The following is a 26936-nucleotide window of genomic DNA, read 5'->3' on the forward strand; positions in this document are numbered from 1 at the left end:
CTCGCCCGTGAGGGCAGCAGCCAGGCCGCCTCCGGAGGGAGGGGGCCGCCCCCCGCCTCGGCAGCCCCTCACTCAGCAGCGAGCGCGGGGCCCGCCCGAGGCCGCCTCAGGGAACACCCGCCCCGCCCGCCAGGTGCGATTTTCGGCGCGGCGGCGGCCCCGGGCGCTCCCCTCCCGCCGCGGCAGCTCCCCCCGCTGCCGCTCCGGCGGCCCGGCGAGGCCAGGGGACCCGCGAGCGGCCCCGCGGGGCCGCCTGCCGCCGCGGCGGGGCGGCGGATGGCGCTGCGCAGCTAGTCGGTGCATTGCGGCGGGCGGGCGGGCGGACCGACCGACCGAGCGCCGTGCCGCTCCGCGCCGCGCCCGCGGCCATTCCACACGGCGGCACCGCGCCTCGCACAGGAGCAGCCGGCGGGAGCCTCCCCCCCCCCGGCCGCCGTAGCCCCGCCATGGCCAAGGAGGGAGCGCAGCGAGCGGAGGAGACGGAGCAGATGATCGAGAAGGAGGGCGGCAAGGAAGCCGCCGAGGGCAGCGCCGCCGGCAGCCTGCGGGCTGGGGACGCGAAGGAGATGAGAGCCGTGGTGCTGTCCGCCTTCGGGGGGCTCAACAAGCTCCGCGTGTCCAAGAAAGCCATGCCGGAGCCGCAGGAGGGGGAGCTGAAGATCCGCGTCAAAGCCTGGTCCAGTATCGCCTCTTGCCCTCTCCTTCCCTCTGGGGCGGTTGAGGGGCCGCAGCCCCGCGGGGAGCGGGCGCGGTGCGGGCCCCCTCGGGCGGGCGGGAGGCCGGGGGGCTCCTCCACGCACACCCGCGTCGCGCCCCCCGCCGCCCCCCGCGCTGGCGCCTTCGCCCTTCGGCGGGGCTCTCCTGGCCCCGGAGGGGGCCGGGGTGCGGGTGCGAGCCCCGCTACCCGGGGCGGGCGGCTGTCGCACCAACTTGCTTCACTTGTGGCTTCCCCCTCGGGCGGGAGCCCCGCTCCGAGCCGCCTCTGCCGCTTCCCGCCCCGCTGCCGCCCGCCGCTCCCCGCGGCAGCGCCCGGGAAACCCACCGCGGGGTCGGGGCTGAGCTCCGAGCCGCTCGGTGCGAGGCGGGCATGGAGCAGAGGCGGGGGCTTCTGCGCTGTCAGCAGCAGCGAGCCGGGCAGAAAAGATGTCATTGATTTTCGCGGTACCAGCAGGGAGAAATGGGGAGAAAACCTGGCCAACTGCGTTCAGGGTTTTGTTTTCTTTCTGAGAAATGTGGGTGCCAGGTTGTGTGTGTTGCTCGACACCTGTCCCTTTCCCTTCTGATACTAGCTGTTATTTTTCTCCTGGGAATCACTTACTTCAGTCATCAAAATTTTCTTAGGACCTGGTGTGACAGCGTAGCTGGAGCTGGGGATAACTTACCAGTGTTTAATTCCTGTGCCCAGTTGACAAGTGGCTAGCAATCTGGTAGCATCCTGAAATGAGCTTTCCTAGAAGGCTAATTTTTTTTTTCCCCCAGACAATTTTGAGCAGACTGTTCTTCTTAGATAGCTGGTTCTCAGTGCACATGTTCCTTCATGAAAATAGGATTATTTTTCTAAGTGGCAGAAGTAACATTAGGATGTTATTACACAACTTGATGTGTACCGCAGACAAATTAATTACGCCTAGGCAGGGCTTTATCTTTTGTTGTCCCCTTCTACTATGTGAGAACAGTGCTTCTAGAAGATAAATTCCAAGGTGAAGGCCAAGTTGTTTATTTTAGAAGTAACTTGCACTAAAAATTATACTGGTATGGGGCAGTGAGGTTGTTTTGAACAATGTATCTGGTGGATGTGCCTCGAATCTTGGAATATTCCAGTAGGTTAATGTAGCTGAATGTCCTGGCCTATTCAGACAGGGCTTTCTATCCTGTACTTAATGGGGATCATAAGGTTTGTGATCTGTGTGGGTATTTCCCCACACACCCCAAGGTGTTGCCAATGAAAAATGGTGATATCCGTCAATCTAAATGAGGACTAATAAATGAAGGGCTGAGATTTTTTAGTTTGTTTATTTTTTTTCCCTCTACTAGTCACAGTGGGAAATGCGAGGAATTCTGTGCTAGGTGAATATAAGAAATAGTAGTAGCTGCTGGGTAGATCATTTTGCTGTCAAACGGGCTGTAATTCCATTTGAGAAGGGGCTGTGTTGTGTTCAGCATGACTTTTTTCAGCCATTGAGTTAACAAAAGTCAACATGCAAAACTTAAAATGTTCTGAGCACGTGGCCATATTCCTTTAAATGCCTGGGGCGTTTACAGCACTCTCCAGTACGTATATGAATTCCACCTTCATCAAAGCAAACAGCGAGTACCTGCAAAAGGACACTTAGCTGTAAAATAGAAATATTCAGCTCTGCTGCAATTACAGTTGCTTTCCAGGGTTGCGTTATCGCTGGCGAGCTGTGCGAGTTGCACGCTTGCTGTCTGACATCACTAGACCTGCTCCACTGCTTCATAGTTACTGCCAGCTTGCACGATGCTGTGTGTGTTTTGGAAGCTCCCCTTCGCACCAGAGGAGCCTGTAGGCTGTATAGCGTCTGCTTGGCATTCCTGGCTGGAAATGGCCCTAGGGCTGAAATGCGAGCAGGTCACCGAAGTGTGCTCCCAAACAAGGCAAAATCAATTTGCTAATCTTCTTGACCCGAGTCTGTAAACACAGAAGATTGATCAGGATGATGATGGACTTGCGGTCTAGTCTGGGAGACTGAGTGAGACAAATGTCTGTTGGCTTTGCCCGGTGTAGTGTGCACGTGTGCAAGCAGTGCTGAACCTGCCAAAGGCAGGCTGCTCTAGTAAGACATATTGATGACAAATAGTATTTTCAGTTGAAGCAGTTTTGCAGTTGACCATTGTTACAGATGATGATTATTTTTCTCCCATCAACTTGTGGAGGAAAATAATCATTATTTTAAGAAAAATATGGACATGAATGATAAATAGTGTGTATCAGTAAAAAGTGCAAGTTCTATGTGGTCTCTGCATTCACTGAGGCATGAAACCCGTTGAATCGTATGTGTACACCAGTTAAATCACACGTATACGTTTTGTAGTATGGTACTATAAATAGAGGAAGTGGAGGATATGTTGCTGTTAGCACTAAGCCAGATGAATAATTCTTTTGAAGGTCTGGAATATCAATGATCCAATTGAAAATATGTCAGCTGAGATGAGTCATGTGTTAGCCTCATTCAGTGACTAAGAAATGGAACAGCCATCGATGTCCAAGCTGAGTCACAGCTTCTGCATATTTCCTGAAATAAGTTTTGATTGATAATGACGGAGCAGTTGAAATTGCTGTGTTTGTTTGCGTTGTAGTTTTCAGTCTGCAGAACACTAGTATACATGTTCTTTAAAAGATGAGAGAAGTAGCTAGAACAAACCGAAGCAGTAGTGCAGATAGGGTGTGTGAACAAGGAGTGCTGTCCTGTATTACCTCCCTGTATTTTTCTTTTCTCTGTTACAGTTATTTCTTCCCGTGCCGCTATACATGTGCGTCATGAGGGATGAGGCAGAAGTGACCCTTCTGACTCTGACTGTGAGATAGCGGCGCTTTAAAAAACCGATGGCAAATAAAAGAAATCCTAAGTATAGCAAAGTAGTGGACAGTGTATCAATTTTGTTCTTAAATGTAGGCTCGTTCATATACTGTGAGTGTTTCTGCATAAAAAGCATGAGATCTGATAATTTTAAAGCCTTCCACTTTTTTTTTTTTTAAAGATTGTCGGGCAGTTTCCTGGCCTGGGGTAAGAGGAAGGATTTTAAGAATGTAAACCTCACTGGTCCTGTTACTTGCTCTGTTATATTTCATTAGCTCCAGTAATTAATTTCAGTGGAATCTTACAGTGAAATGGCGGATTGAAAGCAGCGATTGAAAGCACACTTCCAAAGTGTGAAGGATGGTCTGCATAATGTGATAGTTTGCAATGGAGGGTGTTGGGCATCCTTGAGTGCATGGGACTGAGCAAGGAGAACCAAGTTGACCATTGCTGGTCTGATGGTGAAAGGAATCTAGAATACAGCTTTCTATCTGCAGGACTTTCCACGTCAGCTTAAAAAAAAAAAAAGAAAATAAAAATGCAGCAAAATTAAACCGCGAGTATAAAAAATAATATTCAAGATCCTCAAAATTGCTGTTAAGGCAGAGCAGCGCAGACTTAGAAAGTCAGATTCAAAGATACTTCCATGTTTGATACACTCTGCTTCCAGAAATGCACAGGTAGTTCAGTCTATGCAGTTCACACCAATATCCCTCCTCTTTCACAGGAAGGTTCTTGCAGAACCCCTACGTCAACGTATTGATCTTGGTAATTCATAGCACTCCCTGTCTTCATTTGCATCCAGCTCTTGGTTTAGGATTAAAAACACTTGACTGCAAGAAATCCTGCACTTTTTGTCACTGGATCGCTTTGCGTTTACACTTCTGCCTCTGCCTATGTCCTTACTTAAAGTTCAGGAGTAACTCTGGCTACACACCAGCACAGCCTATGCTGGTTTGTACTGATACAAGAAATACATTGTGCTTGTTCTCTAAAACCATCGCTCTTCACAAGACGTGTTTTCTGTGCAGCCAAGCTTCCCTTTTCCTGTCTCCGGTAGGTTGAATCTCAGTGAAGGGCTTGATAAAGTTGGGTGTCTTCTTGGCGGTAGTTACTAAACGAGCCGTTCATCCTTGGGCTCTCCAGGTTATTCAAAGGAAAAAAAATAAATTGCTGGGTTTTACCGTACCAATAGGTTTCAGGCCTATTGGTGTTGATAAGGCTTGTTCAAATTTGGCAGGTAAAATAAAATTACTTCTTTCTGTTCTTGTTTGAAAGTGGAGAAGAAAAGAAACAAATGCATGTATGAGAGTAACAGGGATGTGACAACACGAAGACGTACAGGAGATTAAAGATGAAGTGAATGAAGAAACTCTCTGGAAAGTGGTTAGAAATGATTAGAAATGCTCATGAACACTGTGTGTTCCAGCTAGTAATTAAAATGATAAAAACACGTGACTTAGGTATTATGTACCTTGTGTAGTGTTTTTTCTCCCCTTATCACACCTGTTCTAGTATCAAGTCTTGTAAGTTCATTGTGATAGAGATGAACTCCCTATTTTATTTAATGTTGCTCCCTTTTATTCAGGATAAAGACAGATGAAAGATGAAATGGAACTAGAACTGAATCGCTAGTATTATGTCGTTAGATGAAAAACTGAATATGTGCCCTTTCAAAAATTGCCTGACAAGTTATTTTGTAAGAATGAATGTTTCTAGAAAGGGCTGCAATAATGTATTTGTAATCACATGTCATTGTCGGATAGCTCTGGTCTTTGCCGTATCCGTCTGCCTGCTTGTTGCCTGCTTGTTACGACGTCATGGTGCATGTTCCTACGCAGGTTTCTGCGTCACAGTTCTGCCTCCAGCTGCCCTCTCTTGCAGGAAGGTAGAAAAAGTTAACTTTCTGTAAAATGCTCACGGTGTGGAAAGATGTATTTGAAAGATCATCACTGAAGTTAATGTACACAGACAGTGGTTGCCACCGTGTATGTTGTGGGGTTTTTGGTTTTGTGGTGTGTGTTTTGGTTTTTTTCCCTTTGTTTTGTTTTTTCCCCCCCGCTGTTTTGTTTTTTTTTTTTTCTTTGTTTTGGTTTTTTCCTTTGTTTTGGTGGTTTTTTTGGTTTTGGTTTTGCTTTTTCCCAAATGATGACTGCCTTCCAGGCATTTTGTTATTTAGTATTTCTCTTTCATTATCAGCATTACCGTGGTGATGTAGGAGATGGTCTTAACCACTGGATAAGAAGTGGCCTTTCCAAAATCCTTTCAAAGCTCCCAACTTAATTGTGTCAAACCCCTCTGAACCTTCCATATGGTTAATGTTACGAGCTTTGTGTATGAGCGTGTTGGGTTTGCTGTTTGTTTGATTGGGGTTTTTTTAATTTTTCTCCAAGCCGTGTTTTTAAAAAATAATCTATAATCTAGCTTTTACAGAGCTGAAAGTTGTGGGTTCAGGTTAAGCCCTCCACCACAATTACAAATATTTACGTTTGGTGGAATTTCCTTCCCGCCCCCCCTCTCCCCCTCCAGTGACCTACATCTCGTGAATGCTGTCTTGTCTTCATGCTTACGCTATGTGTCTACTCTGTCTTTTTGTTTGTTGGGTCTGTTCAATCTGTTTGTGTCTTGATTAGTATCTGACTAAAGCTCCATCTTAAAATACTTGTGCACATCAGTAATTTTATGTATCCAAGCTGTTGCTAGCATCATATGCATGAGTAGGACTGTCTGTGTGCATAGCTTCATAGAGTCGGGGGAGTTAGTATGCAGCAGTTTTGGCTAACAATAAATACAGGGCTGTGTTTTGGAACAATGGATTAATACTGAAGCATATTTTAGATAGTTAGGAGTTTTAGAAGTTTTAACTATGTATGGCTTTTGTGCCAGTAATCAGTGTATGCACATAGCAGATAAATGGTACCTTTTTTTGTGGGGTTTTTTTTTTTTGTGGCTGCCTAGAAAACCACAAACTTTTACTTAATAAAACTGGGTAGCATATAAAAGACAAAGGAAAGATGCTTCAAGATTTTTCTGAAGTTGACACTACAGGGGAAGACCTGTATTTTTTCTGAGCAGCAACCCTGAGGGCTCCAAAGACTTAAATAACCTTTGCAAAACTGTACAAAAGTGATCCAGGAGGAATAGTTTTAAAACAACAGCCTATCTGATACTTAGTAAGTTCATGTCAAAGTTTGGACTCCTGCCTGGGACAAACGCAAGATTCATTCCTGGAGTCAAATCAGAGGTTAGGACAGTTACGTCAGGTTGCTCTTGGCCCAAAATATCTCTAGCGTGTGAGGTTTGGGATTTTCTTCTTAAATTGAACTGGGTTTGCTTGCCAATGAGTAATGTATTTCTAGAAGTCTTACTGTTTCACTGTATTGTATTTTTAAAAGTCCTTTTTGAATTTCTATGTGCGACCCCTAAACAGACTTGTAAGCTCTGGGGCCAGTGACAGATGTGGTTGCCTTCCATATGTGCTTCTCCCCCTGAGGCCTGTACAGCACAGGATAAAGTCACTGTGTTCCACGGATGAAGAATGTGACTGCCTTCTGGGTCCCTTTTATGCTGCGGAGCCCGGCTTTTTAATGCTGCCCTGAAGTTTTATGGCTTTCCCATCACTTAGGTCAAGTTTTCTTCCTCTGCTTTGATCTATGGTAATAGTCCTGATTTAATTTTTTTCCTGTGTTTTACAGTGGTTTGAACTTTATTGATTTGATGGTGCGACAGGGGAATATCGACAACCCTCCTAAGACGCCACTTGTTCCTGGGTTTGAATGCTCTGGAATTGTAGAAGCTCTTGGAGATAGTGTGAAAGGATTTGAGGTAATGCTTTCTTTCTTTTCAGAGCAAGACTAAATAATCACCAGTTCACTGACGATGTTGTCCCTAATCCCTTCTGGTCTGCCAGAGACAGCAGCCTTCACCACTGTGGTGAGATTTGAAAGGGCAATTTTTCCTTAATGCTTCCCAGGCATGAGAATGACGTCTTGAATTGGTTTCTAAAGCCACCACTGTCGTCATCTTCAAATCCTTCCTAAAAAGTCACTTGTGCCATGTGCTTACCCTGATGGCTAGATAGAAAGTGGAAAGCATGACTGATGCACTTTAAATAAAAGAAATTGAGTGAACTTGTTAACTTTCTTTTCTTGGCCGTGTTTGCTGTCATCATTGCTATGTTCTTCAAAGCCCATGTGCTGCTAATTCTAGTTCCAACTTTTGATCTTGAGTTAACGAGACCCCCATCTACAGTGAGCAATGCTTCTTAGAACCATGTGCATTCATGAGACTCCAATAAAATTGAGACCCTGATTCTGGGTATGTGACTTACTCTGATGACTCGGGAAAAGGATCTGTTTCACCTAACAGAATAGTGATGAATGACAAATAGTTAATATATGTAATAAAGCTTTCATAACTGGTTGGCGTTATGTATTCTTTGGTATCTCTTATTACATATGAACAGCATTCTCTCCTACCTCCTATTCCATTATTGATATTAAACATCTATATTCCCTCTGATCTTGCACCTTATTTCCCAAGGAGATAGAAAAATGTTGAAATAAAAATTGAGTTAATGCATGTCAATCCTATCTTAGTTATTTGCTGAGTCAGTCATGTAATCAAGTAATTACATTTTCAGAATTCTTACTGTATCTTGATCTTAAGAAGGCAATTACCTTTATTTTTATCTCCATATCGAAGGACATTCTATGAAAGGAGTATAGAAAGCCTCTGCTCTAGGTCAGCGTTCTCAGTTTAAAAGTTCTTGCTGTTTTTATAGGGCATCATGAGGCTACAGCATATGGTGCTTGTTTGAATAACATTGCACCTGAGTGAATATACTGGGTCTCTTTTAAAGTTACGTCTTTGTTCTGACTGTAGAACATGCTTATGCTCTGGGTACTCCCTGAAATTGAAACAATCCGTGGTATTTTATTTTTTGCATATAATCTGCATAGCCGTGGTAGTGTCCTACATGAAGGATCAATGCTCAGAATTACTGTGCACAGGTATGAACCCTTGAACAGCAGAACACACCATGAGGAAGATGCAAGAACGTTCTGTCCATTTCTTTATGGATTTCTTGCACAGAACAGGAGCACGCCAGATGCCGCCTGTCTCCTTGGCATATGCTGTTACCACTGTCCGTAGCAATGGCAGGAACGGTTGCACCTGCCAAAGGTTGCACCCTACATCTTCTGACCTTCTTTCCCTTTGTAAATCTCTTCCAGTTCAAGTCACGTTAAAGTCGTGGGCATTTCATGCTCTGGAAAAATGTGTCTTACCTGTCTGTACTACCTGAGATACTGCACCTGAGATGTTGCCAGCCATTTATTGTCTTCATTCACTGTGATTGTGCTGCTGTATGGCATATTTTACATTGAAAGAAAGCCTTTTTTATGGAATAATGGTGTAGTGCCTATTCTTTCTCCTGTTAAAAGAAAAAGGTGATTTCTGCTGAGCTCAAATGTATCGGGCCTGATGTCTTTCCAGCTGTGGAGATCATTCTCAGGAGCTAAGGCCTAATCTGACGTGATGAGTAGGCTCTGTATAGTGTTTGTGGTAAAATATACTATTTATTATTACTAAGAAATCGCTAGGGAATCACCAAGAAGGACTTCTCTGCATTCTTTTTGGTAATCATTTATGTTTGTTTGCAGGGATATAGGATGTGTTAACATCTTCCCTAATTAATCCTAGCAGACTTTAGGTTTTAGACGCTTCTCTAACAGCAAAAGGGAACCACAGAGCGGCTACCAGTGAGGCTTTGTTAATTTGAATGTGTTTTTCAAAAGGAGGAGGCATTTTGGTGAAACTGGAATGACAGTTCTGTTTCAGCATCCTCATTCTGAAAGAGACAAACCCTTCAGAACTGTCAGCAGCACCTTAGCTTTTAGCAAACCCACCATATCCCAAAGCCAAAGTGATGACAAGTACTTGGGAGACCAGAATGTGCCTGTGCTATAAACATTTGCCTGAAGGGAAAAGTGTTGTACTTTACTTTGTTACTGTGGAATATAGTTGAAGTAATCCAAGAACAACCTGTAGTATTTCTAAAGCAGTAGTGGGTAGTAGTAGAGTGTAAGATAGACAGCATCAGGCAGAGAAGCAAAGGTATTTTAGAGGGACAGCTACTGTTAGTTTTAGTTAAAACGTGAAGTCCTGAAGTTTGATGCTATTCCTGCGTTATTACTGACACTGTGGCTCCATCGAGGAGCTCCTTTTGTGGTAGGATGCTATTTTTGTTGGTGCATTATAGAAAGGCAAAGAGGTCTAAGACAAGGTAAAAGATGTGTAGGGACTGCTGGTGACGAGCCATGATCGAGAGTTTGTAAGAGTTGTGCTGTGAGGGTTGTAATATGCACTGGCCAAACGTTTGCTCACTGTGGCTCTCACTAGTAGCCCCAGCAGACCAATTGATCAATTTCAGCTTTTACACAAGTGTTGCTTTCCAAGTCTCATTGTACCCCTGCAGGAGCCTCAGAGCTCCAGATGTCTTGTTATTATTCTTGTCCATCTGTGGGGAGTCACTATCTCCATTTTAAAAACCTGAAGCTGCCATGAGGGCCATTATACAAACGTATGGATTTGATGTGCCTGGACCTCTGAAAGGTTCCTAGGAGCAACCAACTGTATCTAATATTAACGTAAATCTTTATTTCTCCATAGTGAAATACCCTTTCGCTACTATATATTTTCCAAAGAAATGGAGTAGAGAAACATCACATTTAGAGAGAATATTTCATAGCTCCTTTAAATCCTGTCAGATTCACTTTGTAGGCTTAGTAGTGCCTTAGAATCCACAAGTATATTTTTGATGTTTAAGGTGGCTTCTTCGCAGCTGCAGGATCAAATTCTGCTCTGACACGTGGCTGTAGAAATGACAATCATGGAAATGTGTTGGTAGAATTAGTTATTAAGATAATAAAAGTAGAGAGTGGATACAAATGGTGTTATCTTCTAAGTGAGTGGTTTCTTAACCCTCTCATATGCTCTGTCTACCAGAGTACAAGGCCTCCCCTTCTCAATCCACAGAGAGGAAAAGTAGCTCTAAAGTACTGTGAAGACTGAGAAAGCAAAGTGAAAATTATCTTAGGTGTAATTTTGTTTATTCTGTGCATCTCATCAATATTATTTTAATATTTTCTCCTTTTTTTTTCTTTTTTCTGTAAGCAAATTTCCTGGTTATTAGTAAGAATGCTGTTTTCATGGTTTATTTGTTATTTAGGAGCTCTGCTGGCAAAAGATGATTGTATTAGTGATGATGGAAGACTGCTCCGTCAGAGAAGCAGTGTAGCAAAAAAGAGGTGGCTTTAACTTGGTTTGGATATTTTTGTTAAATTCAGCTTTTTAAATAAATACAATTAAAAAATGGTAAAAGCCCAAAGCTGAGCAGCTTAACTGTCATTTTACCAAAGATGTGGAACACCTTTATCGTCACAGCCAGGCAGTGACCCACAGCTTGAACAGGAGAGTTGCTCTCTACATTCTCAGTTGCAGCCACATCCTCAACGTTGTTTTCTTCTTTGTTTGTAGATTGGAGACAGAGTCATGGCTTTTGTAAACTACAATGCATGGGCTGAAGTAGTGTGTACCCCAGTAGAATTTGTCTACAAGATCCCAGATGACATGAGTTTTTCTGAAGCTGCTGCGTTTCCCATGAACTTTGTAACTGCCTACATGATGCTCTTTGAAGTTGCTAACCTGAGAGAAGGCATGTCTGTGCTGGTTCACTCGGCAGGAGGTGGGGTGGTAAGTTGGAACTTTTCTTGCTTTCCTGTCACCAAGTAACTGAAGCAGTCTGATGCATCTCGATTTCTGAAATGAGCCAGACCCTGCAGTTTGATTCGATATCAGACTTCCCTATGTGAGGGATTGCGGTGGGACACACTGCATCTGTTTTCCCATCAAAACGCTGATATGAATGGTTGGCAGGAGCTTTTGGTGAAATAAAAATGTTTGGACAATAAATCTACCCAAAAATCCCTGCAAAAACCAAGTGCTGTCCCAAACGTTGCATTCCTGAACTTAGGCACCTTGTACTACTGCTATGTAAAAGAAGGCTAGAATGAAAGGAATAAACAAATCAACTCCCTGCACAAGGTATTTGTGGGTAACCATAATCCTCCTTGCAGCAAACGGTCCACTTGGAATATTCCTGCCATACCATGTGCAAGTGTGTGTGTGACCTTTCTCTGTGAAGGACTTCCCCTCCGCCCCTTTGTTGTAGAGGGATTGAAAGCAATGAAAAGCATTATGCTGCCAACCCTGAGGAACATATACAGTGCTGAATTTTAGTCAGTGGTGGCTGCTGCCTGTCAAAGTTTGGATTGTTGGTAAGGAGGGTAAAGCAACAGTAGGATGAATTCGGTCGAATACTGGGCCACACAATGAAATAAGAAGTCAACATTTTGTGTTACTAGTTCCTTGAACTATCTTTTAGGAAAATCTCTCTCCTTTGGAAAATATTTAGCTTGTGAAAAATATTAAGGTACTGAGAGGGGAGTTTGTTTACATTAGAAATGATGCAGTCCTTTTCCATAAGACCTATTTTACAACCTGAGATTAGCAGATCTCAGACTTTCAATTTTTAGTACGTCTTCTGTTTTCCTGTTATGTCTTATTTATGCAAAATTTATATTCTGTTGTCTGCTGAGGTCTGGTGGGCAGTTCCAAAAACCTTATCCCTAATTCTGTGCCCTTAGACCTTCTTTCAGGTTCTCATATAAAAGAAGGCTGTAATCAAAGGAATAAATTCATGAGTTCCCTGTACAAAGTATTTTTAGCTAACGATAATCCTACTTGCAGTAAATGGTCCTCTTGGAATACTTCTGTAAATGAATGGAATTTATAATCGTATTATGCTTTGGCACAGTGCAGCCTAGATATGGCTGACTTTATTGTTCTTTAGTATTAAATCTTTTCATGTGGAATTTAGGACTGTTAAAGCAACATGAGGCCACACATTCAGGGGGACTGTATATTCTACAGCAATTGAAGGCTCAGCTGTAGCTGTGAGGGCATTTGCCCAGCTGACACCATACAGACCCAGGCTGAGCATACAGAATTAGGAGAACACCCAAAAGCAATCCTTGTGCATATGCATGCATCTGGAGGAAATGAACCCCTCCTCCTTATTAAGATAAAGTGTCCTTGCTGGATTTCTTTATTTCTTTCTCTTCTTCTGCCTAACCTCACTCGCCTCTGTTGTTTTCTTCCTTCTCTTCCTGAAGCACTGTCAGTGCTCTCCCAGCTCTCGTGGTCGTCTTCACGAGCGCCCAGCCTCTGTGCAGGGCTGGTCTGTAAGGAGCTGCCGGCTTCCTCTCTCTTATCGCAGCTGCTCGATGAGCAGCTTTTGGCTGGCCCTCTGCTGTGGCTGCTTGTGGACCTTCTCTGAGAGAAGCTAAAGGGAGGGTGGATCCTGGTTGGCTGCCAGGAGAACAAGGAGGAGCCAGATCCATCACCTGCTAAGCAGTTAAATAAAACAGAATGTCCAAGGGAAAGACCAGAGGTGCAGGAAGAAGAGCCAAGTGGGCCAATAGCTGATACAGGTCTATGTAAGATCCAGGGGGGACTCTGCCTAAGTGGGAGGTGGGGCTGGCCGGGCCGCAAGACAGGGTGCTGATCACCGTGTCACAGGGGAGAGCGCCTCATGCAGCGTGTTGTGTCTGGTAAGGGAGGAGCATGTGTAGCTAGAACTGGAAAGACTTTTCACATTGCGTGATAGGTCTTACAGGTAAAATATCACTCTGGAGATGCATGGAATTTTTTTCTTTCTGCTAACTAGAAATAAAGATTTTTGGAGGGGTCTGTGTTGCCCTTTAAACTGCTGTAATAATCTGTCTGTTAATCCTTTGAACAATTTAACAGCCTCGATTGAACAAATCATTCTTACAAAGTTCTTAGTTAATAAAACAGAAAACTGGCACTGAAATTGCTATGGGAAGAGGTTTTTAATAGATAGAAGGCCTATTCCCGCTTTCAGCAAGTGGGAAACCTGTCCATTTTTTTTCTTCTAAATGAATGTCGAAGAAATTCCAGAACACTTTAATGAGACAGTAGGCTCCCTGTGGAACTAGAGGTTTGTAATTGTTCCTTTCTCATTATGCAAGATCATTATTTTAGCTGCTTCAGGCAGTTTATGAAAAAGAACTTGTTGCTTCAAAAATGTTTGTGAGGTTCTTTGTTCTGTCTCCTCAGTCCCCTTTACGAGGATCCTGCAGCTTTTTCAGTAAGTAGCGAATTTTCCCTGACTCAAGGGCCTTTACTTATTTATTGCCTCAGTTTATTATTTTTGTTTATAGATATTTTTGGTAGTGAGGTAATTATAGTAATTGTCTTCCTATCTGTGCCTGGAGCGTGGTTAGTGTGTGATGGTAGCCTTTAATGTCTGACAGGATGCTTTAGACAAGTCAGTTTACTTATTTCTAGAAGTTCAGGGGACTTCATCAGGAGATGACATAGAGAAAAAGCAAATACATCAGGATAATTTATCTTGAAAAAAGTGTCATGTACCTGTCTGTCTGTTACAGACACTTGAATCCTGTTTCATGTACCAAATGAGTACCCTCCCTGCCACCTACGCAGCTGAAAGGTCAGGGCATCTTCCCTGTTCATGGTGTCAAGCCTAGCTGGTTGTAGGGAAGCACCTTGTCTCTCTGAACCGGGAGGAGAGAGGTGGGCACTCACAAACTCAGCTTCTGACACTGTTGGTGTAGTGTAGCCTTCCGTGTGAAGAGGAGGACCTGCTGCTTTAAAAGGTGCTTTGAAAGGAGAGATTGTGTTTGCTCTCGTTTCCTAGGGCTGGCTTGTTGATTTTGTTTGTTTGGAAAGGGGGCTGCTTTGGGGGTTGGTTTGGTGTTCCTGTCTCTTTTCCCCTCTTGAGATAGGGGCAGTTAAGAGAGACTGACTCTCAGCTCTCAGCCTGGACAGTGAAGTCGGCTGGAGAAATTTTTTGGGGCCTTCTAGGAAAGCATGGTCCAGGCTCACAGTTGCATGGCATGGTTCCATCAGACATCGATGAGAAGTTAATACCTTGCAAAGCTTTCTGTTACCGTTGCTCGAGCTGCTACTGACCAAGATCTAACAAGGACAACAGTTGTCCTGTGCTCCCTTTCAGGCCTCTGCTAGGCAGGACGCTTCACACTTCTGCTTAAACCGTTATATTGAGTAGCAGGGCAGTTCGATAATTAAGAAAAGATATAATTGTGTAATGCGAGTAGAGTTTAAATGTTTAAAGCTATGGAAATGTTTAAATGTCCTTCTGAACTGATTGCTAAAATAAGGAGAAAGTCAGCTGACGCTGAACTTCAAAAAGTTCCTGTTATCCACACATAGAAACTACTGCCCAGAAATACGAGTTTGCAAGAACATATGACTTACAGCAGGACATGTATTGACCTATCTTAACTGTAGAATGTGGTGATTAATGTTTGCAATGGTAGAGTAACTCCCTTCACAAATGAACTCCCACATCTTTTTTTCAAGTGAAGCAAAGTGGCAACTGAAGAAAATACAGAGTAAAACTGAGCAATAGCATGCACCCCGCTGGGAGTGATCTGCTGGGAGTGATCTGCTGCGTGAAGCAATTAGTTCTTTAAAATGAAGTGCTTAAGTCAGTGCAAGTCACAGCACAGGCTTGTATGAGATTATGAAGTCGCTCTTAAAATTATTAATGTAAACATGTAAACTGTATCCTGGATTAGTTGAATTAGTATAAATACAGGACCGTTGTATTAAAAAACAAACCAGCAAAAAAACTCTAGGCTCGTCTCCCCTAGCTTTAGTAAATCCAGTCTCTATCTCTGTGATACCTACCTGGAAGATGAATTCCTTCAGGGATTTAGATTTGTGAGAGATGGCCATTATGCCATTTGCTTATTTGTTTGCTCTTTATGTAGTTCCTATTCTGAATATTTAGAGCACAAAACTTTGGTCACTTACCAAGACTGTGTAAATACTTCAGTTTCATCACTGGCAGAATTATTAGCCAGTTCTTTAGCATTTTGATCTTACAGATGCTAAAATAAAGCTGCCTTTCATGCAGGAGCATCAGTTGCTGTCCTGAAGCTGTGGTCTGACCTTCCCTGTCAGGCTCAGCAGCAGAGGAAGTGCATGCAGAGTAAGTTACAGATGCAGGTCTCATGTTTGAATTTGAAGGGTAAATCTGACTTGGCAACAGATTTAGGTCATCCTGGCAGGACTGGTTCCTGCTTGGCAGGAACCCTTTTTTTCTTATTGTGTCTCCCCTGCATAAATTGCAAATATTTGAGGATGTGTTCCAAACTGAATCACTGAAGTGGTGATATTTTCTCTGACGAAGAACGGGCACTCCTTAGTAAATCTAGTCACCTGCTGTCACAGGCAGCATATAGAAATTATCAAATTTCTTCATAAAAAAATCCTTATGTGTTTATCCCTTCAAATTCTCTCTTCTCTGTCTTGCTCGGTGAGAAATCTTTCTCAATTTCCAGCCTTTATTTGTGGCCAGTTAATGTATTTTTGTCCTTCTGCTGGTGTTATCCGTTACATTAAAATTAGCTGTTCTTGCCTGTTGGGGCACTTCTTTCAGATCTTTTTGGTAGGTGGTATATATGTTTATGGCTGAAACAAGTTCGGAATCAAATCTCTCCTTGGCCTTTATTTTTCAGGCTGAAAGCAGTTTTGTTTGTTCATACCCATTTTTTTCTAAGGTCAGATGTCTGTTTCCTTGGTCATCCTACAGACAGTGGTCCAGGCAAACACATACACATTTCCTGGGCTCTGAGCTGGTTGGCAGCAAAGCAGCAGTAAGCTGGTATGAAAGCCAGAGCCTTTTAAAATAGGTCTCACAGCATCCCTGATCCTTTTAAACATTGTATGGGTAGACTGAATATGGGCCTGTCTGCACCTAGCAGGTAGGAGCACATTAAATAGCACTCTTGTGTTTGAGTCAGTCCTTCTTGAATGGGAGTAATTAGAATTTACTCCACTACTCTGATGGTCCTGGCCAGCATACTGTTCAGTGGCATTAATACTTCCCACTTTGCTGAAATCTTTACCTGATACCTCCCAGGACTGCACTTGCTATTTTCATACAAGCAGTTCGTAGTTGTTCTGCATTTGATTAAGTGCTTTCCTCTTATTTCATCTCCAGCAGCCAAGGAAGGGAATAAATCAGCTCACACAGAGCTCTCTGTAACCAAGGCGATCTCACTTGGAGTACCCGGGCGATCTCACTTGAAGCCAGGCAGGGTATCTCAGTGCTGAGCTGCCCTCTGAAGCGGTGGATGTGCTCCCTCAGCAGCTCGGGAGAGTCCCAGTGCCCTGCCGGAGTCTATTTCCAGACACTGCTTCGGAGCATAATCTGTTAATCAAACACAAAAGCCTGACGAGTCATACACAAAAAGCAATTTCCCTGACCAAAGCAGGCTGCAGTCTCTGAAGGCCTTTCTTTTTGCCTCTGGAAGCCCTGCACTCCCCAGAGGACGTGTCCTTTCGCTGGATCCCCTGCTGAGTCATGTCACAGACAGGCAGAGCTTAACTCTTCCTTGGCTGCTCTGCCTTTGCGATAGAGCTTGTATCCCCTGGGTGAGGATCTCCCCTGGGGTATGTTGTCGTAGCTCCATTAAACTGTAGGGATTTATATCAGATGGAGATTCAGCTCTTGAGTTTTGGATGCACCTCAGCTGCCCAATTTTGCAAGGGGGTAGGAGAAAACACACCCTGCTAATTGTTGCAGAAAATAAGAGATTTTGAGGGTAAAAGAGATCATTATTTCATAGTGACTCTCCCTTTCCCTCCCTCTACTCCAAAACCTATTGATGGTGCACTGAGTGTGGCAGATGCTGCCTTACGCTTGTTGAAGAATCGCATTTCAGTTTGTCCACTCTGCAGTGTTCACCTTAGCGTTTGGTTTCCAGTTTCCTCTGCTGTAATTGGAAAAACGACACTGTCGGGAGATGGAGTGTTGTGTGCCTGACTTCCCCTAACACCAGAGAAAAGTTTTCCTTGATGCCAGGAGATTAATAGATGTCTTCTTACCATTTTCTTATGATGTTTATGTACTCCGTACCACCTTCAGATATGGTTATGTGGTATCAGAGCATTTTGGAAATGTGGATTCTCCTCATGTTCGGTTCCAGACAGGTTTCTTGTGCAAGATTAAGTCTGAATGATTTTTTAAAAAATGCTGTAGCACCTTTGGGCTGCAAAAATGTGTCATAGAATTGGTAATTTCAGCGATGCTATTGGTTCTAATCAATGTAGTTTTGCAGGGTGATGTCTTTCAAATGGTTTGCTCTCTCCTGCTATAAAGCTGGCCTCACTTTACGTAGTAGCAAAAAAGATGCTTTCTTGAAAGTATACTGATCTATAGCTGCTGTATTTCAGTGCACAGCTTGCACATCAGACTGGGGGCTGGCTTGTGCCATTAGGTCAGACCCTTTTGAAAATCCACTAACGTATACCCCTTAACTGTATTTCATCCAGTGGCAAATTACTGTTAATGAGCTAATTAGATTGGTAAGTTTTCTTCTATTCATGCTTTCTAGAGTGACTTTTAAATGTCAGTGACTTTTTTTTTACTTTGAAATTGCTGAAATGCACAGACCAGTATTTCATTTTTATTTCTTAAAAATCTACATTTCTGTTCTTTTATGTGATTATGTCTGTATGAGAAGTTTCTAATCCTGCAGGTTTAAATTTGGGGTTTAAAGCAAAGAAATGTAAAGAAATCTCAATCTTTTTACTGGATCTATAACTACTATAGGAATATCCATTTATAATAAACTCTATAATAATGATATGTGTAGATTAGGTTCAACATACTGGTTTTATAAATTGACAGGATACCTTGAAAAGGAATCCATCAAACAGACTTTGAAGCTAAAGAGACACAGGAATCCTGTGCCAAATCCAATATTAGGAGACATGCTTCATTTCCCCAGAACGCTTTAATCCAAATTCTTAATTTCATTGAGGACTCACTGTGTGGAGTTCTGCATGATAAGTAGTATATAATATATATATTTTTAAAATGAGATTAATTTCATTTTAAGGGAATATGTTGTAACCGTGGCTATCCCTTCAGTGAAGCAGTTGATTTTTTTTTCCGAGACTGCTGTATCCTATTAAAGGTAAAATTAGTTGTCGAAGTGAGAATTATTTTTTGCCACTTACTAATTTTCCTAGGTTCAGGAAGCAAGAATCTAGTGAGTACTTACATGTAGACATTTGCATCGTATATGAAAAATGAGATGTGTGAAGAGTTTTATTTTCATTTTTCAAGTCATGCCTATCTAATTAGACACCCTCTTGTAAGGTTTTAGAGTTCATACACTATTTCTGATAGCATGGTGCCTGCTTCCGTATCCGTGTGGTCTCCATGGTGAAAGCTGGTAGCAGAGGTGATGTGGATTTGTCTGGGCCCGGAGGAGACAGAAAGCCCTCTTGTCTCTGTCTACCACAGGGCAGTTTTTGGGAGGGGAATGGCTTTTGGAATCCAAAAGACAGGACAGGGCTCCTGTGCCCCTGTGATTAAAGGTGAGAGTGTGCAGGGAGATGGGAGCGGGCATGGATACCTCGCCTGGGCCCTGGGAATAGGATGCTCTTCCTTCTAGTTGCAGCGCCCTCTGTGTGTACTTAGTTTGTGAACTATGGACATCCTGAACACTGGGCCCTTGCATACTTGCAGTTAGAATGTGTAGCCCTCTAAACACTAGCTACTAATCCAGAGGTAGCGAGATGACTTGAGGGATTAGAAAAGAGACTTAAAAGTGACTTGCGTAGCCACAGTGCTGTTTTGGAGCTTAGACGAATTCCACAGAAATTAGTGAAATGTTTGAGTTCATAGGTTAAGTTCAATTCTCCTATTTCGGTGGGGAAAGCATGAGAAGTCCAGTGTGTCTTTATTCCTAGATTTCTGAGAGGCAAATACTAAGGATACTTTGCACAAAAATAAGTACGAGTCAACATCAAATTAAGATCCTCAGAAAGCTGTAGAAGAATGTTTGTGGAATTGCCTCAAAATTCTTCAGTGATGTTGTTCATCCAATTATAAAAGTACTGGTCATATGAGTCAGTTTTAGGATTTAAATATCTACAGAAAGCTGGAAAGTATTCTGATCTGGGATTTTAGATAAGCTTATCTCTATGGGGGGAGAGGGGGTGTAGTGACAAGTTTGAGTCAGGAGGAAAACAGGTTATGCACTTCCTGGGGTTTTTGTGCATTTCTCCTGTTCATCTGTCAGTTTGTTAAATGTTCATCATCTTCTGCAGGATAAAAGTCTGCTCTAATATTTGACCTTTTAAACATTCACTGGTTTTGATTTGGGATATACTCATTATCCCTCATCTTCCCAAGTTAGATTGAAAATGCAGAAAACTAGAGAATAGATCAATAGTGTCAGATTTTCATTCAACTGGCATACACTATAAAATACTGACTTAACTAAATCACTGTGGGCGATGGTTTTCTGAGAGACACAGAAAGTGAGAAAAGTGGATCGCTGGTGAAAATTACCAAGAAGAGGAGAGATACAAAGTACAGATTAATTTTTTTCTTGTAATTTTATGTTACAATATTTGTGGAGGCTGAAACCTGGGCTTCAGAATGAGACAGTAAGTAATAGAGAAATGAAGTATGAGAAGAGCGAAACGTTGTCTGCTCCCTGAAGGCATTACGTCTTGTGAGATGAGGCCCCTCAGGAATGGATTTTCCTATGATTTCTAAGAGATTAGGGATTCCAACCCAGGAAGATGGTGGATGATTTTAAAAAGAAAAGGTCATTTCTGTTTGGTGTTGGATTACCATCCTACAAATCAGCATTCATACCTGGGTCCTGCTGTAAGTTTCTCTGAGCTGTTGGACGGGTTATTCAGTTTGCTGGGCTATTCCACTTCTCATCTGTAGAGTAAGAATGAGAATGCATCGCCCCTTCTGCTCTCTTCTCTATGTCTGTTGGTCCCTGTCCAAAGGATCCCATAAAGTGTGCGTTGCTGTATAGCTGTTTATGACTCATCCAGCAGGAAACCAATCTGAAACTCCTCGATGCCACCATACATAAATAATGATACTGTCCTCTCTTGTGATGTTCAGCTCAGAGGACTGTCACTAGCAATTACATTCAGCGTTATATGTGAGGATGCCAAGACCCCCAGGGTATGCAGGGTTATATAATTATTCTACTGTAAATAAAACCCAAGCACTGATTACTGGTATTTGCATACTAATAATCAGGGTTTCTGGTTGGAATGAACAGAAATGTGTTTATCCATGGATGATTTTACTGGTCATGCATACAGTTTACAAATGACAATCTTTTGGCTGTAAATATAAGTAAGAATCTGCTGAATTCCACCAGACAGTATTTTTAGAATGACAGTGCTATTTCTTGCTTCTGGGCATATCTGTGTAACGTGCTAGTTCCAGTGGAATAATGTGGTTACAACAAGAGGCAGGATGTGGCTACCATCTGTGTCTGTCTGCCACTTGTTAGTGTGTTGAAACAAAACCCAGAGTTGTAAAAAGATGACCTGTTAGGATCTTTTTTGAAATCTAGATGGCTCAGCATTTATGCAGCGCTTCCCTTCTCTCAACCTCATGAAATTAGAGGTTAAAACTTAGAGAAGTTGAAGCCTTGTGGGGCCTGAAGCTGCAAAGTTGAAGTACAGACATTTGAATGCACAAATTCTCTCAATGCCCCAAGTCCTACCTAAACACTGGCATACCATCTGGATTCCTGCCCGGACACAGGAGGGATGTACAAGGAGAATGAGTTTCCTAGATGTACTCTAGGCCATTTGATCCCCTTTGCAGTTGATCAGTTTTGAGGTGGGGGCACTGACCTAAGCAGACTTGTTAGTGTGACTCAAGGCTATTCCTGCCCTTTGAATAATCAGTAGTAATTATTGTTATTAATGAGGGGTAAACCACATTTGCTTTACTATGCAGTGTTTGTTACACCAACTTGGTGTCTTCCGCTGAAACCGCAAGAAAATGTGATCACTTAGGAATGGTAGACTATGTGCTGTCCTGGCACTGACTGTCCTGGATCTTCTGTGTTGGGACCCAAAAAACCCGAAGTGTAACAGCTGTATCTGAGTATCAGAGGAGCCAAGTATTTTTACATTATCTGCCAGAAGTTCTGTGCTGGCAGCAGGTGCTGCAGGGCCTTCCCCGTGAGCAGAGAGAATTTGAATCACGTGTGGAGGCACTCAGCGCTGTTCTGAGGTATGAAGTGCAAAGATGACTGCTGACGTTACTCAAGGGGCTCTGGGGGAAGTACACACAGGATGCAAGTAACAAATGAGAAATATTTCTGTAGCACTCTTGAGTAATCATGTTTGGTGGTCCTTGTAAATTAATGCCATTTCCCTTAAATTACACTGGCTGTGTTAACAGATCAAAAAGAACTCCTTTTCCAGTACAATTTTTGGTACATTTAATCACTTGTATCACTGCAGTTGCTTTGCTTTCTGAATATCCTTTTGATTTAAGTCTGTTTTTTTTTTCCTGTGGCTGAACTGCATTGCACTGTCCAGAAATCGGTTTGGGAAGTCCTTGCACATGTTTGGTCTTGGATTTTGCTGTGTCATGGGTGAACTGGCAGCTGCAAAGTCTGTCAACCAGTTTCTATGTCAGTGAACTAACATAATAATGTGTTTGCAGGGTCAAGCTGTTGCTCAGCTCTGTTCGACTATTCCCAATGTTACTGTTTTTGGAACAGCTTCATCTTTCAAACATGAAGCAATCAAAGACTCAGTAACTCACCTGTTTGACAGAAATGCAGACTATGTTCAAGAAGTAAAAAGGTAATCTTTCCTTTTCCTGAGTTAGGGTTGTATAGTATCTGGCAAAATACTGTGAAAGACAGCACGCTGATTGTGTTTGTGGGAAGAGATTACATTTGTGAGTTTGGGAGCTGTCGCTTATTCCAGATACTCCATCTGTCCACTGCAAGGGAGAAGATAGCAAGCATGTCCCTTTTCTTTATAAGGAACAAAAGCTTTGTTAGTGCATGTTCACATTTGGGCATCTGTTGCGAGCAAAGTAAACTCAGTGAAAAAGAATAAAGGTCTTAACAGAAGGATGTACTTTGCCGTTATCTGCATACGTAGTAGCTCACTGTAATGCACTGAGTAAGATATTTTCAGTGGATCTGTAAGTTATCCAGGTTTTGGAGTTTTCTGGTGTGTTTCTGTCTGCCTGGGTTTTATCCTTTGCCAGGGACTGATATCAGAGCACAATGTCTGTTTTAATTTCAGATCTTTAGATTTTGTTTGTTTGCATTCAGATTAGAATCATCCTGTTGCCTTTTGAAGTCATCCTGTGTGTTTCTGTTTACATGCTTTCAAATGCTTTGTTTTCCAGTCCGTGTAACTGTTTTTAGATGTTGATGTTGATACAGGTGGCGAAACTTTAAAATTGATCAGAAGATCTTAGTAAAAAATGTCTTTTTGATTTTGCCTGTCAGAGAGATAAGAATAATGTTTTCCCTTCATCTTGTGTCTGTCAAAACACTAGATTATGTAGCTGGGCATAAACCACGAAGTTTCTCAAAGGGGCATGCCGAGGTAGTACAGTCGACAGGCTTCCTGTCAAACTTACACGTCCCTCAGCGTGGCATGTGAAGTCTCGGAAGGTCTCTCCGTACGAGGGTTACTAGCCCTCAAAGAGTATATCGCAGAGTTTTGTCTGAGCTGTTAGCAATCCAGGCTGGTGGTGGAGGAGAAAGCAGGGTGTCCTGCTGCTGTTTCTGGCACACTCCCAAGGGCTTAAGAGAACACTTGAAATGACCCATCACAAAGGAAGTTTTAGAGCAAAGGAAAATTTTTCCATATGGGAAGTTTCACCAAAGCAGATAGGACTCGTCCAGCAGATGACACCCCTGCCGTTTTCTTACAGCTCAGAAGAATTGCAGCACCTTCCTTCAGCCCTTCGATAGCCTTTCTCTTGGGGAAGTATACATGCCTAAGTGTCTTACTGCCCCTGGAAAATTGCTGTAGTGAGATGAAGACTGAATTCTAGCAATCCCCACATTACAAACGTGGATTCAGCAAGAAAGAACACTTGAAAACATGAACAGAGTTCAGTACAAACCTTAATCCTAACTCTTGGCAGGGTCAGCAGAAGATGTGATCTAAGTAGGTATGTGATGTGGGAGCAGATACAACAGAAATCAGTGCTAAGAAAAAGGAATAAAGACCCTTTCACTTCTGATAACTTTATGATTGCCCATAATGTTGGCTGCTTCTGCCCTTCATTAGGACAGTTCCTTTTGGGACGCTTCCCTGACACCACCCCTGACTCTGCATAACAGACTGTAACTACTGAAATCAAAAGGAAACCTGGTTTTGAAGGGGTGGAATTCTGCTCTCTAGAGTTGTTAAAACTGGTTTTGGTGATCTTGCATTTTCACATAGTTTTTCACCTCGCATTAGACCAATGAGGCAGAGAACCAGTGGGTACAAAAGGTAAAATGCAGATGCAGTGAGCTAGATTGTGCCTTTTTCCTGGTCTAGAGGTGTGTAGTATTAGCACAATTGATAGTCCTGATGTGAAAGTGAGAATGACAGCCTGTAGAATGTGCCAGTACTCTGATTTGTTGCTCAGATCTGTGTATTTTCACTTTGCATTGAAAAAAAATAAAAAAGTACAGTGGTAATTCTGAGACCACTGTAGAGACAAATTGTCTTTTGGAAGAGGCAGTGGGGGGAACAGTGTAGTTGTTTGTTTGGCGGGATATTAGCTGTATACTGTGCTCTGTATGATTAACGTTTGGCTGGCCAGCAGGGAAGACAGCTAGTCTCAATTGCCTGCTGCACACTGGGTCAGGGGGAGTCCTAAGGGAAGGGGAGGGCTCTTAATTTCTTGAGAGTTGGTGAGCAGGAAAGGGTGGGCCTGTGGTGGAGAACAGACAGTGCTAGGAACCTGCTTTATTGCGAGTGACTGCGGTATTCCAGGGAAGAGCTTTCATCGAGGAGCAAAGGCCAAAAAAACCCAAACCCCAAACAAATGAACAAGTGAAAAAAACCAAACCAAAACCCCAGAGGGGATATGAATGTGGAAATGTTCCTAGGGGCTGAGAAATCCCTTCAACCGTGGAGGCCACTGAAAGTTGTTCAATTGCAAAGTCATTATTAATTTACAGTGAAAGCTCATCCAGTGGCCTGAATGTAAACAGGTTATTGCCCCACATACAGCAGCAGTCCCAAAGAGTAGAGTTGTCTGATTTTGTTGTTGTTTGCAACCGGTAGGTGTCTGAGTATCTGGAGAGGAAAGAAAGATGCATTACAAACCATAAAGTTTTACCTCTTTCCTGACTTCTAATGGCAGTTACACCCCTGCAGAAGGCATGGGCATCAGGAGCTAAGGGAAATTCCTGGGGACTAGGTGCTATTGACTGCCCCCCCAACCTTTGATAGTCTCCAGGGTGAGGTTTTGTCCTGGTGTCTGCACCAGTTATTTGCATAATTGTTTAAGCATATTAATCAAGAATTTTCTACTGCTTGGGCTGTTGACTGGGTTAGGAGGTAGGATATTAGGGTTAGGAGGTAGGATATTAGGCTTAGATCAAACTAGCGATAAGAGTTTGCAGGCTGGTTATTTCGACAGAAAAAAAAACCTAAATCAGTGTATTTGGCTTGTTTTTTTTTCCTTCTTCTTCAGCATCATATTGACATTGCATTCACAAAGCTATTTATTGATTGGAAAATTATAAACATGCAAACTGTTTATTGAAACAGGCTAAATACTTTCTGCTTTCTGTAATATGGCCTGATTGTATCCGTAGAGCTGGGTATCTAGCTCTTGGTGCCTTCTCTTTGTGCTTGACTTAACTCTTTGCTCATGTCTAGTTGATACAAAGTCTGAAACAAAAGACTCTTTAAATAACTTCACAAGGACATCATTTTAACTCAGAACAACTAGGATGAGAAGATCTGTTTCCTTATGAAGTCAGGAAAAAAAATAGAAGAAGACATAAATAACAAAAATGTCTTTTGTGTCTATGACATTCATTGACCTAAACAAAAAGACATTCTCTGACATTTGCGTTCACTCAAAAAGAACTTTATATCTATTGCCCGTTTTTTGGTAATACAGTTTTACTGAAAGCACTCAAAAAGGGGGAACAAGATGGTTTCCCACTCTTCTAAGCCTGAAAGGAGTGGGTTGACTGGCCCAATGAACTCGCATTCCACCATTGAATGAGTTTGATTTGTCTTTTGATGGGGAGAAAGTTTTCACGTAGTCAAAGCCTCAGCCTTAGAGTCCTTTCTAGAGTACCTGAAAATGTTAGTATTATGTTAATAATCAACCTGTGTCATGCTGGCTGACCAGTCCTGTGCATCTTATTGGAAAGTGAGATTTCTTTCCTGTTTTTTAGAATCTCTACAGATGGAGTAGATATCGTTTTGGACTGTCTTTGTGGAGAAAATACTGGGAAAGGCCTCAGTCTTCTCAAACCACTTGGGACTTACATTTTATATGGTGAGTGGAAAAAGCCAGGTACACATTTCAAAACCAAAGCTTTGCAAAACTTAAAATCTCTTAAAATCACCCATGCCACTCCTTCCAGAGCTGGAGGCCGCCATGTTATACTTTCTCAATTTGACCATTTCTAATCAAGGATTTTAGTGAAGCTGAGCATGGACTAAATTGTTGAGAAACAATAGGTAATACAAAGACACTCTTAAAATTTTTTTTTAACAAATTGCAGTTAAACTGAACACGTTTCAGGTTGTTAAACACTATTGGGTGACATGGGAGAAGTGTAGGAGAAGGCTTAGATCTCTCATTCTACACACTATAGGAATTGCAGTGTGTCCAAGGAAACTAATACAGTTCTTGTGGAAGGGAAGCTTGAAGGAAGATTTCAGGAAGAATGCTATTGTTTTTGTGTGACACGACTTTGAGGAATTCAAGCCCAGGCTGCTGTTCACAAACTTCCATTCATGCACATGGGCTGCTCCACAGCATCAGTAAACGTGTCTTTCCTGCCGTTCTGCCAGGGCGCCGTGCCGTGTGTCGGTACAGCAGGCCAAGCTTCCGTAGGGGGACAGCTGAAGGGATTGCTAAACGTCTGAAATGAAGAATGTGTCCGTATCGCAGTGGAAGGTGTCGTGGCATCGTGGATAACCATACCTGCTTCCTTGGGCTTTCAGCTCGCTAGCAGGGTGTCACTTGGATGTCTGCTTGGACTGGGCAAGCCAACCTGCCCGTGGCCTGTTCGTGATGATGTCCCTGGCAGTGCATTGTTGTTGTGTTTGTTAACAGGCTGCAGTGTACAGTGCATTTGTGTTCACACAGGTCGTGGTCAGATAAAGGCGTCTTTACAGATGCGGAGAAAGGACAGCTGTGTGGTGAAGGCTGCTAAATATTAGTGTGTCAGGGACACATGGCAGAGAAGGAGG

General features: G+C 42.8%; 1 protein-coding gene across 1 annotated transcript in view; it reads left to right on the plus strand.

Annotated features, from left to right (window-relative positions):
* The first annotated feature begins 446 nt into the window (after positions 1-446).
* The window catches only part of VAT1L (vesicle amine transport 1 like), a 54473-nt gene continuing 27983 nt past the window's right edge, over positions 447-26936 (plus strand). The window contains exons 1-5 of the mRNA XM_086469417.1: positions 447-676; positions 7235-7364; positions 11079-11294; positions 22192-22334; positions 25910-26013. Of these exons, the coding sequence (XP_086325543.1) occupies positions 447-676; positions 7235-7364; positions 11079-11294; positions 22192-22334; positions 25910-26013 (823 nt within the window). The remainder of the gene's footprint in view (positions 677-7234; positions 7365-11078; positions 11295-22191; positions 22335-25909; positions 26014-26936) is intronic.

Source organism: Leptosomus discolor, chromosome 8, assembly GCF_034619465.1.
Source record: "Leptosomus discolor isolate bLepDis1 chromosome 8, bLepDis1.hap2, whole genome shotgun sequence".
Lineage (NCBI taxonomy): Eukaryota > Metazoa > Chordata > Aves > Leptosomiformes > Leptosomidae > Leptosomus > Leptosomus discolor.